The sequence below is a fragment of the Mirounga angustirostris genome, unplaced genomic scaffold (assembly GCF_029215605.1).
Source record: "Mirounga angustirostris isolate CCGP_5_RB_7025 unplaced genomic scaffold, mMirAng1.0.hap1 SCAF_4, whole genome shotgun sequence".
NCBI classification, from domain to species: domain Eukaryota; kingdom Metazoa; phylum Chordata; class Mammalia; order Carnivora; family Phocidae; genus Mirounga; species Mirounga angustirostris.
The window spans coordinates 108,863,218-108,878,901 of record NW_026991712.1 but is presented as its reverse complement, the minus strand read 5'-3'; the positions used below and the strand labels follow the sequence as shown (position 1 = coordinate 108,878,901).

Here is a 15,684-nt window from a genome sequence, read left to right as displayed (position 1 = left end):
GAAAAGAAAGGAGGGGCGCCTGCATGGCTCAGTCGTTAAGCGTCTGCCTTCGGCTCAGGTCATGATCCCAGGGTCCTGGGATCGAGCCCCGCATCGGGCTCCCTGCTTGGCGGGAAGCCTGCTTCTCCCTCTCCGATTCCCCTTGCTTGTGTTCCCTCTCTCGCTGTGTCTCTCTCTGTCAAATAAATAAATAAATAAATCTTAAAAAAAAAAAAAGAAAAGAAAAGAAAGGATAAGAACCATATGACCATTTCAAGAGAACAGAAAAAATGCAACATCCATTCATGATAAAAACCCTCAGCAAAGTAGGTTAGAGAGAACATATCTTAACATAATAAAGGCCATTTATGCAGAGCTAACATCATCCTCTCAGCTGAGAGCTTTTTCCCTAGGGTCAGGAGCAAGAGAAGGCTGTCCACTCTCACCACTTTTATTCAACATAGTTCTGGAAGTCCTAGCCACCACAGTAAAAGACAACAAAAGGAAATAAAAGGCATCCAAATCGGTAAGGAAGAAGTAAAACTGTCATTATTTGCAGATGACATGATACTGTATATCGAAAACCCAAAAGACTCCACCAAAAAACTGTTAGAACTGATACATGAATTCAGTAAAGTTGCAGGATACAAAATGAGTGTACACGAATCTGTTGCATTTCTATACATCACTAATGAAGCAGCACAAAGAGAAATCAAGGAATCAATCCCATTTACAATTGCACCAAAATCCATAAGATACCTCGGGATAAACCTAACCAAAGAGGTGAAAGACCTCTACTCTGAAAACTATAAAACACTGATGAAAGAAATTGAAGATGACACAAAGAAATGGAAAAATATTCCATGTTCACAGATAAGAATAAATATTGTTAAAATGTCTGTACTACCCAAAGCAATCTGTGCATTTCATGCAATCCTTATCAAAATACCACCAGCATTTTTCATAGACCTAAAACAAACAATCCTAAAATGTGTATGGAACCACAAAAGACCCTGAAGAGCCCAAGTAATCTTGAAAAAGGAAAGCAAAGACAGAGGCATCACATTTCCAGACTTCAAGTTATATTGCAAAGCTATAGTAATCAAAACAGTATGGTATTGGCACAAAAATAGATACACAGACCAATATAACAGTATAGAAAGCCCAAAAATGAACGCAAAATTACATGGTCAATAAAGCTTTGACAAAGCAGGAAAGAATATCCAGTGGAAAGAAAGAGTCTCTTCAACAAACGTTGGGAAAACTGGACAGCAACATGGAAAAGAATGAAACTGGGCCACCTTCTTACACCATACACAAAAATAAATTCAAAATGGTTAAAGACCTAAACATGAGACCTGAAACCATAAAAGTCCTAGAAGAGACTGCAAGCAGTAACTTCTTTGACATTGTCCATAGCAAATTCTTTCTTTTTTTTTTTTTTTAAGATTTAAAAAAATTTTTTTTTTCTCAGAGAGAGAGAGAGAAAGAGCAAGCACAAGCAGGGAGTGGTAGGAAGAGGGAGAAGCAGGCTCCCTGCTGAGCAAGGAGCCCAATGCAGGTCTTGATCCCAGAACCCTGGGATCTGACCTGAGCCGAAGGCAGATGCTTAACCGACTGAGACACCCAGGCATCCCGTAAATTCTTTCTAGATATATCTTCATAGGCAAGGAAAACTAAAGCAAAAATAAACTATTGGGACTACATCAAAATAAAAAGCTTCTGCATGGCAAAGTAAACAATCAACAAAACTAAAAGGCAACCTCTGGAATGGGAGAAGATATTTGCAAATGATATATCTGATAAAGGATTAGTATCCAAAATCTATAAATAATTTATAAAACTCAACACTCAAAAAAGAAAACAACGTAAAAATGGGCAGAAGACATGAACAGACATTTCTCTAAAGACATCCAGAGGGTCAACAGATACATGGAAAGCTCATCATCACATATCATCTGGGAAATGCAAATCAAAACTACAATGATCTATCATGTCACACTTGTCAGAATGGCTAAAATCAACAACACAAGAATCAATAGGTGCTGGTGAGGATGTGGAGAAAAAGGAACATTTGTGAATACTGGTAGGAATACAAACAGGTGCAGCCACTGTGGAAAACAATATGGAGGTTCCTCAAAAAGTTAAAAATAGAACTACCTTATGATCAAGCAATCACACTACTGGGTATTTACCCAATGAATACAAGAAAACTAATTCAAAGGTATACATGCACCCCGATGTTTATAGCAGCATTATTTACAGTAGCCAAGATATGGTACCAGCCCATGGATAAAGATGTGATAAATATATATATATTTATATATATAGGGACACTATTCAGCCATAAAAAAGAACGAACTCTTGCCATTTGCAGTGACATAGATGGAGCTAGAGAGCACAATGCTTAGCAAAATAAGTCAGAGAAAGACAAATGCCATATGATTTCACTCATGTGGAATTTAAGAAACAAAACAAACAATCAAAGGAAGAAAATAAGAGAGAGAGACAAGCCAAGAAACAGACTCTTAATTATAGAGAACAAACTGAGGGTTACCAGAGGGGTAGTGGGTAGGGGGATGGTTTAAATAGGTGAGGAAGATTAAGGAGGGCACTTGTAGTGATGAGCACTGGGTGATGTATGAAGTATTGAATTACTATACTGTGTACCTGAAACTAATATAACAATTACTATACTGTGTACCTGAAACTAATATAACAGTGTATGCTAACTGAAATTAAAATTAAAACTTAAAAATAATAACAAAAATTTAGTAGGATTTATAAATTAATATTGCATTTTAACAAATTTTAGAAGCAGAAAACATAAGTTTTCTTAAAAGAATCATTTATTGCTGATATCTTATACAATAAAAGAGAGTTTAATGTGATTACTTAGGACTTTAAAGGCCAAAAACTTTACATTATAGTCTGAAGTTAAGCTGGACAATCAAATAGAATAGGATTTTTGAAATATCTCTCGTCTCACTCACCCAGAAGCAAGAGATAGTTCAGTTTTGAGATACTGAACATATCTGACAAATTCTACCCAATGGTATGCAAATAAAGTAGTAATTATCCAATAATATACAATACATATAAATTTTCACCTAAGGACATTTTAATTATTTTTCAATGAAGCTTTAAGTGTTCTTTTAAAAAACTGTCAAATACATGGGGTGCCTGGGTGGCTCAGTCGGTTGGGTGTCTGCCTTCAGCTCAGGTCATGATCCCAGGATCCTGGGATCGAGCCCCAAATTGAGCTCCCTGCTCGGCAGGGAGTCTGCTTCTCCCTCTCCCTCTGCCCCTCTGCATGCTTGTGCTCTCTCTAATAAATAAAATCTTTAAAAAAATAAAAAATAAAATAAAAAACTGTCAAATATTGAGCCAGATAGATATGTCTATTGAACCTCTACCCAGTGTCAAAACAGAGTTGGAGGTTCTCAGGGGTTTGAGGGGGTGAAAGCAAGCATACTCCTCTACTCATATAACACGAAAGACATGTACTACGATTAACTTCTGAAATGGGCATCCACAGGCTCTGGAGCTCAGGAGCTGGTTAATAATACTCAGTACACTACCTTGCTCAATACACTAATCTATGAATCAATATTATTCTTTTGCCTCTTTCGTTCTTTTTTAAGTAACTTCTTATTGCACTGGATATTCTCCCTTGGCTTTGTAATAGGTTGTATCAACCTTGAGAGTTTCTAATGAAGTGAGTGTTTGAACAAAATTTTGTGAATTTTATCACAAAGAACAGTAATTTGTTTTTAGAGGTCTGACTTTAAAATTAGACCACTTACAGGTTGAGTCTTGATGTCCATTATTCTCATGGTGCATGGTATTGAACAAGTCCCTTAACATAATCTATGCCTCTGTCTCCTCAAAGTGCAGTTAGTAATATCTATCTCATAGGGTTACTATGAGGATTAAACAAGTTAATTCATATAAAGCACTTAGAAAAGTGCCTGGCTACATAGCAAAAGTTACTTCCTAATTCACCTACTATTCAAACTCTATGAGGTAGAACTTTTAATGTCCAACATGGTAGCCACTAGTCACATATAACTATTCAAATTTATATTTAAATTCATTATAATTAAATAAAAATAAAAATTTAGTTCTTAGTAACAGCCATTTTTCAAGTGCTCAATAACTATATGTGGCTAGTGACTAATGTTTTATAGAACATTTCCATCATTGTAGAAATTAGAATTTACAACATACGATATAATAGACATATCCGCAAGAGCACAATGAAGATAAAAATGAAATAAATAATTATGAAGCAATGAGTTTTTAGTATTTGTTACATTTCTTTTTAATATGATTTATATGATTATAAGGTTATATAATTTAATTTTTAATTTTTCATAATGGTTGTATTTAACAACCAGCTCACCCTCTGAAGAGCTGATACTAGCTGGCTTCATCACATTATTGGACTCAAGAAAATATGTGAGGTTTCGCACAATATTTTTAACCTCTGCCATAGTTGTATCATAAAGCCCAAACTTTGAGATATATCAGCTATATTTGCCAACTTCCTCAAGACCTGAATGAGTATGTGACCCTCTATGCTTTTAAAACAGTGGTATTCTAGGTGCCTGGGTGGCTCAGTTAAACATCTGACTCTTGATTTTGGCTCAGGTCATGATCTCAGATTTGTGGGATTGAGCCCTGTGTGGGGTTCTGCACTCAGTGGGGAGTCTGCTTGAGATTCTCTCTCTGCAACCCCCTACTCACGCGCTCACTCTCCCTCTCTCTCAAATAAATAAATCAGTCTTTTTTTTTTTTTTAAAGATTTTATTTATTTATTTGACAGAGAAAGACACAGCGAGAGAGGGAACACAAACGGGGAGTGGGAGAGGGAGAAGCAGACTCCCTGCCGAGCAGGGAGCCCGATGCGGGACTCGATCCAGGGACTCCAGGATCATGACCTGAGCCGAAGGCAGTCGTCCAACCAACTGAGCCACCCAGGCGCTCATAAATAAATCAGTCTTAAAAAAGAAATAAAACAGTGGCGTTCAACTCCTTTTCAACTGAAATACACAAAATGAACAATTTCATATGTACACAATATACTTCCATGAATTTTGTCTGATTATTACAGAATGTTTTTAAAAAATTAGCTAGGAAGTCAATTAAATAACTACATAAACATTTGGGGGGTGTTGATATATATCTAAGTACTTTATAAGCCTAAGAGATGTGAATCAATTATTTATACATCTACAATTGTCATTTTATAAAATTAATATATCTAATAAAGTTCATGCTGAACTATGCTTACAATAACAAATCTTGTGATATTTTTTCTTAAGACTACTAATCCATAGATAGTATGAGTGGAAGAAAGTAATTTATACTATTGATTAAACAGCATGAATTAATTTTGTCCTGAAAGTTAGTCAATTAAAACAAATCTATAAAATTTAAGAATGTTAATAAATTAATAGTAATAAAGCATACTTTTAATTTCCTTCTTTAAAACTAGATCAGTCTTCAAATAAATGTAACTTAAAATTACAAATAATTCATATATAAATGCTATATTAAGTCTACTTGTTTACAATATCAAAAGAATATTTCCTAATAGATTTTCTTGGAGTATAATTCCCATTGTTTCATAATGCAACAAAAACTTAATTCAAGACAGTTAAGCTCTTTAGGTGAGAAAGATCCCTTTCTTTAAAACAAACTTCAGCTGTCATTCCATTGATTAATTTTCTAAGATACAATTTTTTTTTAAGCAGAAGATTCAAGTGCCAAAACAAGTTAATAATGGAAACAAATAGGTTAATCAATATCACAAGGGAGTAATTCAAGTATTTAAAGATGCAAGGAAAGTATGCTCAATATGTATTTCCCTACAATAATAAGGCCAATATACATTGAGCACATACTACGTGTCAGGCTTTATACTAAACCACCATATAAATGACCTTATTTAGTCTTCAACAATTCTGCTACGGTGGTACAATTATTATTTCCATTTCTCAGATGTGGAAGCCACTTTCACAAGGTAAGGATTTTATCCCAAGACCATTCTACTCCAGAGCCTGAAATCTTACTGTTACTGTTGATTTTCTATAGGGATTTTCAATAAGAAATCATTATGCACATATAATATTTCAATAGGAAATGTATAACTGAAAAAAACTAATACATGAATTTATCTTTTGAAAGTCTAATACACTTAAAATAGTCAACTAATAACAAAAGGTGGAGGCGCCTGGGTGGCTCAGTCGTTAAGCGTCTGCTGGCTCAGGTCAGGATCCCAGGATCCTGGGATCGAGCCCCGCATGGGGATCCCTGCTCTGTGGGAAGCCTGCTTCTCCCTCTCCCACTGCCCCTGCTTGTGTTCCCTCTTTCACTATCTCTCTCTGTCAAATAAAGAAAGTCTTAAAAAAATAATAACAAAAGGTGATTATACTTAATAAATTAAACTTAAAACCAACAACTGTTAATGAAGCTTTTGAAAAACACTGCACTATACCATTTGGTTTCCCAGCATGCTATTCTGCAACTTGAGAAACTGAGGTGTTAGCTGTAGCAAGAGGAACATGATCTTATACTCAATCAAAATAATTTATATTTATGTCCTTTTAATAGTGTTCCTTTTCCTACTGATGCACTTAGAGAATCTTATTTTACTTTTCATCAGTAGCATATAACAAACATTTATAGGGCCCTAAAATGAACAAGCACTGTGCTACATAAAACAGTGAAAAAGGCTTTGAACTAGCCCTAAAGGAGCTAGTTTGGGGCTGATTACTGGGTTTACTGCTGTTGAAATTATGTTTAGATACCAGTAACTGAGCACTGACTATCTTCTACATGCTTTGTTAGGGATTTTACATAATTTTTTTTTCACTTAGCATAGCTTGCAATCTGACTTTCCCTATAGGTTATGAAGTAATCAGAGTGTTTTTTCCCTCCCATCTGTAATCCAAGGCATAGGAAAATTCCATCACATAGTAGGCATCCAACAAGATTTGGATGAATTTCAAAATTGCTGAACTCCTATGACAGGCCTCAACAAATGAGTAACAGTAACCAAGGGAATATAGCTCTTGCTCATTGATACAGAAGGACTGTTATTTATAAATGAATGTTCTTCTTTTTTTTTTTAGATTTTATTTATTTATTTGAGAGAGAAAGAATGAGAGACAGAGAGCACAAGAGGGAAGAGGATCAGAGGGAGAAGCAGACCCGCCACTGAGCAGGGAGCCTGATGTGGGACTCGATCCTGGGACTCCAGATCATGACCTGAGCCAAAGGCAGTCGCTTAACCAACTGAGCCACCGAGGCGCCCTAAGTGAATGTTCTTCTTGAGGAACTTTTTAAAGAGGATTTCCTTGCATAAGTCACCCTGTGATTTCTGACCTTTCACTCCTCTGAAAAGTGTTATTTCTTTCATCACTCAAATTGACTTGACTTTTCTAGTCCATAATTTTCACATTATTTTGAAGCAATGGAGAGATTATTTTGATTATAGAAATTAGAAGATTGAGATACAGAGACCATGAGATTTACCCCTAAGCCTCCTCACATACTGGAGACAGAAGCAAAATAATTTTCTAATCATTATATAGTGCTCTCTAAATTAAAAAGGACATAACATGGCAAATGCAAGGATATTTACTAATTCTGACTGGAGGGCAAATTTTTCTCATTTTAATCCTTCTTACTTTCAAAAATGGCACATAATGAAAATAAACATAAATTTTTGGTAGCTATAATTCTTACTCAGTTACTCTATTTATTCTTATTAACCAAGCAACAGCAAAAATAAACTATGGCAAAATGAAGACAAATAAAATATTCTTGGAAATTTTGGAATGCCTCCATAGTTGAAGGATGAATTGTGTGAAGGCTTTTGTATTCTTTGTACCTCTTAAGAGGTTTATGTTTTTGTGAGCATTTAACTTGCTTTCACTATAAAATAAAACATAATTTCAGGTAATTCCTAAAAAGATACTATTTTATCAGTGGAGGTCTAAGAAAAATCTTAATAAAAGTAATAGATTTTTATTTTGCTGGTTTCAGTTTCCTTGAGTTATTTATTAGTAGTATGGCCGTCTGGTTACATTTTGAATGTTTTAAATAAAGAAAGATTGGTATTTGTGCATCCAAAGTAAGTTACCTCAAATTACATGCCTTCCAAGAGAGGCTTCTATGTAATTTTCTTTGTAACTTGCTTCCTTTTGTAAAAGAAGTGAAAGGAAATACTGAGTATATACTATTCACTGCAGTCATCCTTTGAGAAGAAAAATTCTTAGGCTACCTGACAGTTTTCTTCACAACATTAAACAAGGGACACCAAAAGTAGGAACTTTGTTTCAACTGTATGGGAAAAAAGAAAAACTCCATGTCATGTCAACTTTTCAGTTATCAAAATTATTAATATATTAGTAATTCCTAAAGATCTTATTTCATTATTTTCTTATTATTGAAATAAACATTATTATGAGACATTTCTGGCATGGTAAAAATACCATGTAATTTGAGATCAGAATACTGTGTTCCATTCAATTTCCACTTTAATTCAGTAAATATTTTACATGCCCTCAATGCACTAGAAACCAGTATGAATAAAACGTAGATCCACTAGTAAATAGCTCTCTGGGGAACAGAGTATTCACATGTCTTAAAAACAGAAAAATTATTACAATCAACCTGTCCCATGTAGGCTTCATTTTCACATATGGTGCTCTTGGAGGCCATGAGAAAGAAAACTTACTTAGAAGGAAGGAAAGATAATACCTAAGACAAATCTTAAAAAAGAAAAAAAAAAAGTCATGTTATCTTGGAGATGACTTCATCTCTCTAAATGTCAGCTCTAAAATTAAGGAAGCAATAATTATTTCAGCAACTTATTGTGAAGACTGAATGAACCAATGATGATAACCTCCTGAAATTAATGCCTTCTCTTTATAAGGCACTCTCCTAGGTATTTAACATTTATATCTCCAGTCCTACCAGTCTTCAAAGTTAGGTAAGATTGCTCACTTTATAGACAATGGAACTGACACCTAAGTTATTATTCTTCTATTACAGTTCATATTTTTATTACAAATACACTGTATGTTATATTTGGGATTTGAAGCTGCAATTGAATTAAAGTTGACCAAATACAATTTGAAAACACAGGTATGTAGTTCAGTTATGAGAAACTTTACTGATCCAAAACCATATGCAGGTTCAGATTAACCAGTGCATGTACTCTTTTGCCTTCAGGATTTGCTCACGTTATTCTGTGCCTTGAATACACACCCACTCTTGACCTCACTGCCTTTCATGAACACTTTTCAGGACCCAGTTTAAACTTCACTTTCTCAGCTCAACTTCCCCTCCTTGCTAGGCTATTAGGTTTCCTAGCTGCTGGCTCCCATAGTACAGTCTCACTGCTTCTTCAGCACTTCACTGTAATTTGCTTGCAATTAAGTCTTTCTTTTTTTTTAATTTATTTTTATTTTTTTTAAAGATTTTATTTTATTTTATTTTTTTATCTGAGAGAGAGAATGGGAGACAGAGAGCACAAGAGGGAAGAGGGTCAGAGGGAGAAGCAGACCCCCCGCTGAGCAGGGAGCCCGATGCGGGACTCGATCCCGGAACTCCAGGATCATGACCTGAGCTGAAGGCAGTCGCTTAACCGACTGAGCCACCCAGGTGCCCAATTGTCTTTCTTTCTTACTAGGCAGTAAGTTCCCCAAGGGCTAGTATCATCCCTATCTTATTCATCACTGTATCCTTTGCACCCAGACACTGCTTAGTACCTAGCTAGTCATTCGGATGTGTGTTCAAAGCTAGAGTTGGACACTAAAGCTGCCAGGAACCAGGCAATCCATGTTACTGCTTGCAGGGGACGAGAGGTGGACTAGAGAGATCCTCCCCAGTCCTATCTGCTTCAATTGCTTATTCTGTATTTATATGATTTTTGGGAAAATAGCAGTAATGATTAACTGGTGCCAATGTTACTTGTAAGCAGATTAAGAAAATAATAAAAGAACAGTAATTAGAAGGAAATCATAACTAAAATGCACTGGTTGTTATATGATATGCCATACAAGCATTTACTATTTTCAAAGAGCCAGCTTTCTGTTTTGTAGATCATCTTTATTTTTGCTTTTATGTTCTATTTTGTTATTTTTCTATTATTTTCATTTCCTTTCTTCTTTTTTAGAATTTACCACCACTACCACACCCATCCCCGCACCATTTGCTCTCTTTCTACCTCCTTAAGATAGACATCACTTTATCTTTCCTGTTATACACACCTAACACAATAAATTTTCATATAAAAGCAAATTTGGCTGCATTTCATAGGTTGTCAGCAGTTTTCATTCAGTTCTAAATATTGTGTAATTCCAATTGTGATGACCTCTTTAAACCATGAATCATTTATAAATGTGTTTTTTTTAAATTCCCAGACAAAAATTTGTTATTGTTATTGTTTCATTTTTATAATATTTTTATTTCTAATTTAGTTATGTAGTAGAAAAAGTACAGTCATATATACTCATTTGGAAATATATATGTAACTATTCTGACCTAGTGCATGGTCAATTTTCATAAATGTTACACAAGTGTATGAAAAGGTTGTATTCACTCTATATTAGGGGATTACAGGAAGCTTTTGATTTATTAAATCAATCTAATGAATCTTATTCAAATAAAAACCTTACTAATTTTGGGTAAGGTTGTGTTGCAACATATATACAGCTTATGAATGTTACATCCTTTAAGACATTTATTCTTTTTTGATTATTTTTCTCTTAATTTTTATTAATATTTTCCCCTCAAAATTCTACTTATGTTACATATTAGTATCACTACATTAACTTGTTATAGTTAGTGTTTGCATAGCATATCTTTTTTCAACCATGTTATTTTCAAACTTTCTGCTAAGGTCATTCTTTTCTAGACATCATACAGCTGATTATAGTATTTATTTTAAAACGATACTAGTCATATTTGTTTCCATACACAAATTTAACAAATGTAAATTACTGTAGTTAATTATATATTTGGATGTGTCTCTGCTATCCATTTTATGTTTCCTGTTTACTCTGCTTTTTCTTTGTTTCTCTCTCTTTTATGTTTTATTTTGGCTTTCCTGTCAACACTGGATTGTTTTCTCCACACCTACCTCTCTTTGTTTCTATGATTGCTTGAAAGTTACAGATTGTATTTCCATATTTTTTCTGATTAGTTTTAAATTTTTAACATTGATATTTCAATGTTTTTAAAAACATACTCTCAAGTTATTAAGTACTCCCTTTTCCTCCCAACATAGAAGACCCCAAGGACACTTAACTACCCACTATACTCCCCACCTCCAACTCAAATGCCTTCCTTGTCAATATTGGAAAAAAATTTATTTGTTTTTATTTTTAACACCCCAAAATAAGTTTTATAATTACTTTACACTCACTAATTATTTTTACCATTATATTTTGCTGGTTTCTTCGCTCCTTGTTGACCCGCTCTTTTATTCCAGGTTCCCTTCATTCATACTAAAGAATAACTCATTTTTAGTAGTTCTCTATAAATAACAAATTAAATAATGAGCCACCTTAGATTTAAAATGTCTGAAAAGTATTTTTATTAATGTCCTATCTTAGATCTTTAAAAATTTTGTACCCTTTGTTTCTCACATCTAATAATGCTGATTAGAAGTGTGGGGTCCGTTTACTTGTCATTTGGTTTTAAAGTGATCTTTTTTTATAATTTTCTGGAAGCTCTGATTCTTTGTGATCTTCAGTATTTCACATTATTGCAACCATGGGTGTAGGTGAGGGACTTAAATTTTTCCTTTCTTTTTGGAAAATTCTCTAACATAACTGCTTTAAGACTGCTTTTGCCAATCTCTGTTTCAGGAACTCTTTGTATACTGGAGCCTCTAAGCTTCTTACCTTCTCCATTATACTTTTCCTTTCTTTATATCTTTTTACTATACTCTAGTTGAATTTCTCAGATCTTTTTTTTTTTTAGTTTACCAATTACATCTGTGTCTATATCCACTTCAAAATTTAACTTTTTTTTGATATTGTAATTTCACCGAATATTTCTAATCAACTATTTTTCATACCAAACTCATTGTTGGTTTTTTTTAAATATATAATTTTATCTTATTTTCATGGCTATTGTTTTATGCTTATTTATTTAAAAGACCCGATGATGGTATTATTTGTGGTTCAGTAGGATACAGTCATCATCTCTGGGTTGAGCCTTGATTATCACTGGGAGCATTAGCTCTTCTAATGTAGTTTTGAACTTTTTGTTTGACCTATCCTAAGTGGAATTTTTCTGTTGTTGCACTTGCTCTTGTTTCTTATATCAAGTATGTAGTGACATCCAACCTGCAACAGCCTTACCTCTCCCTCTTCCCAACTACACAACCAGGTTTCTTACTGGAAGCCCAGAGCTCCAGTCCCCAGGCACTACTTAGACATATCACAGAAGCAAGTTAATGTGTCACTATGCACATGCTTAAACCACTGGGTCACAGCTGTCTCTGCTTCTCTCAGAAGCTTCATATAAGGCCCAGGCCCAAAGTAGTTGCACCTACTTATTTAACTTTCTACCAGGGGTAGGTGAGTCTTGTTTTCTATCCCTCATAATGTTTTGGGTACTTAGTACCCTACACCAGTAAAATTCCCCAGCAGCTCCTGACTATTTATGCAGAGCCTAGCAGAGAGAGACCCAAGTCCTTTGTTCACTGTTGAATGTTTCTACACTTCTGGGCCCAAAAGGTATTTACATTCCTTTTTACTTCAGCTATTGACTTTTATTGTGTGCTTATTATATTTCATTTATCATTATACTTTGGATTAAAATGGGTGGTTTAAATCTTAACTCATGCCTCTTACAAGTGATCCATATTGGTACAATATCACTGCTTGCTACTATTTTATACTTCTATTCATCAAATATATTTGTGAAAATACATATTTTTAAGTTGTTAAAACTCAAACCAATAAAACTACATCATTCTAAACTGTAAGCAGCCCACAGGAGTATATATATTGGATGTAGAGTTATAAAAGTACACCATACCTGTATAGCACTTCAATGCATTTTTGTGATATCTGACTTTAAAATGTTGATAAACCACCCTTGAGACATGAAAACTAGGTAATGTTATTCCCATTTCAGACATGAGGAAACTAAGGATCAAATTGATTAAAAAATAGTTAACATTAAACAAACTTCTATTGCACTGGACAATGTTAGGTACTGCACTTAGAACTTGACTAATCTTGAAAATAATCCTTCAGGAGGAGCCACCACTCTTCTTTTCCCCTAAGCGGCCTGAGGTGACCTCTGAAAATGGTTCACTATTTGCTTGACCCAGAAAACCCTACGAAATAATGTAAATCAAGAGGTTCAAATCTTCATGTTCACTTTAAGAACACATGTGAAACTGCCCAGGCCATCAAGGGTATGTATATCCAAAAAGCCACCAAGTATCTGAAAGACGTCATTTTATAGAAGTAGTGTGTACCATTCCGTCGCTACAATGCTGGGGTTGGTAGGTGTGCCCAGGCCAAACAGTGGGGCTGGACAGGGGGTTGGTGGCCCAAGAAGACTGCTGACTTTTTACTGCACATGCTTAAAATTGCAGAGAGTAATGCTGAACTTAAGAATTTAGATGTCGATTCTCTGGTCATTGAGCACATCCAGGTGAACAAATCCCCCAAGATGCAGCGTAGATACTACAGGGCTCATGGTCAGATTAACCCACATGTGAGCTCTCCCTGCCACATCAAGATGATCCTTATGGAAAAAGAGCAAATTGTTCCTAAACCAGAAGAGGAGGTTGCACAGAAGAAAAAGATATCACAGAAGAAACTGAAGAAACAAAAACTTAAGGCCCGGGAGTAAATTCTGCACAGAATAAATGCAAATAAAAATAAAAAGAGGAGGGGAGGAGCAAGATGGCAGAGGAGTAGGAGACCTAAATTTCGTCTAGTCCCAGGAATTCATGTAGATAGGGATCAGACCATTCTGAACACCTACGAACTCAACAGGAGATCGAAGAAAAGAATAGCAGCAACTCTCTGAACAGAAAAGTGACCACTTTCTGGAAGGTAGGACATGCAGAGAAGTGAATCCGTGGCGATATTCGGGAAAACAGATGGAGAGGGAGGGGGCCTCCGTCGGCCACTTCTGGCAAGTGATAGAGCAGCAGAGCACAAAATCGGAACTTTTAGAAGTCTGCTCCGCTGAGGGATGTCGCTCCAGTGGCTAAGCGGGATGTGGAACCCTCACTGGGACAGTGTGGTCTCAGGACCCTCAGGGTCACAGGAAGACTGGGGGTGCCTGAGTGCGGCAGAGCTCCCAGGTATCGGAGCAGGGAAGCAGGCTGCAGAGACGGAGCCGAGGAGTGGGCTCTCAACTCGGGGTTGCCATAAACTGTGATCCGGGGGACAGTCAGGCCACTGCTCTTCCAGCAGGGACCTAAAACCGGCAGATCTGGGGAGACCCCCCTTCCTCCCCCAAGAGGAGCAGCATGAGAGCCCACAGCAGGAATCTGCTGGGTTTTGGAGACTCCACACGGGGTTGTGTGCCAGAGATAGAAACACTCGGTCACATGCCAGGTGAGCACGGAGTGCGGTCCGAAACCAGGGAGATGGGAGTGAGTGACTGCTTATCTCTGAGGGCTCACTGAGGAGTGGGGCCTGAGTTCTCGGCTCCTACGGGCAGAGATTGGGAGGCCGCCATTTTCACTCTTCCTCCAAAGCTGTATGGAAAGCTTGCAGGGAACAAAAACTACAAAGAGCAAACCGGAGAAGATTATTTAGCCCGGACTCCACAAGGGCGGGGCAATTCCGCCTCCAGCAAAGACATTTGAGAACCATGGCAAGAGACGCCTATCCCAGAAGATCAGCAAGAACAGCCAGCCAAGACCAAGTTTACTGATCAATGAGAACAGCAGAACTCCAGCACTAGGGGAATACAGCACATAGAATTCATGGCTTTTTCCCATGAGTCTTTAGTCTTTCAAAGTTAATTTTTTTTTTAACTTTCTTTTTCTTTCTTTTTTTTTTTTTTGGAATTTTTACTTTCCCCTTTTTCAAACAACATATTATCAATCCCTTTTTTAAAAAATCTTTTTTATTTTTCATTTATAAAGTCATATTCTATCCATTCATACTAGTTAACATTATTTTTGGTATATGTATATATATATATACACTTATATATATATATATAAGTGACAAAAGTATATATATATACTTATGTATATATATACTTCTCTCTTTAAAATTTTGGGATACAGTTTCTTCTAACAGACCAAAATATACCCTAAATCTCTAGTCTGTGGCACTGATCTATGCACCAGCCGGATCATATTTGATCATATTCTGTTTTTTTTTTGTTTGTTTGTTTTTATCTTTTTCTTTTTTTTTTTTTTCTTTTTTCTTTCTTTTCCTTTCTTTTCCCCCAGTTTCAGGTCTCTTCTGATTTGTTTAGTGTATATTTTTCTGGGGTAGTTGTTACCCTGTTAGAATTTTGTTCTCTCATTCATCTCTTCTCCTCTGGACAAAATGACAAGATGGAAAAACTCACCTCAAAAAAAGAACAAGAGGCAGTACTGACTGCCAGGGACCTAATCAATACGGACATTAGTAAGATGTCGGAACTAGAGTTCAGAATGACAATTATAAAGATACTAGCTGGGCTTGAAAA

General features: G+C 35.7%; 1 protein-coding gene and 1 pseudogene across 2 annotated transcripts in view; one reads left to right on the top strand and one right to left on the bottom strand.

The window, feature by feature from the left end:
• The window catches only part of DPYD (dihydropyrimidine dehydrogenase), an 800,443-nt gene that overhangs the window by 570,275 nt on the left and 214,484 nt on the right, over nucleotides 1-15,684 (bottom strand). Inside the window, exon 6 of one of the 2 annotated variants that reach the window (XM_054512729.2) lies at nucleotides 4,792-5,024. The exons of the other annotated variant lie outside the window; for it this stretch is intronic. Within the exon in view, the coding sequence (XP_054368704.1) occupies nucleotides 5,010-5,024 (15 nt within the window). The 3' untranslated portion in view covers nucleotides 4,792-5,009. Of the gene's footprint in view, nucleotides 1-4,791; nucleotides 5,025-15,684 lie in introns of those variants that run through there. 2 annotated transcript variants of the gene reach the window in all.
• On the top strand, nucleotides 13,295-13,875 carry LOC123859355 (large ribosomal subunit protein uL22-like; annotated as a pseudogene).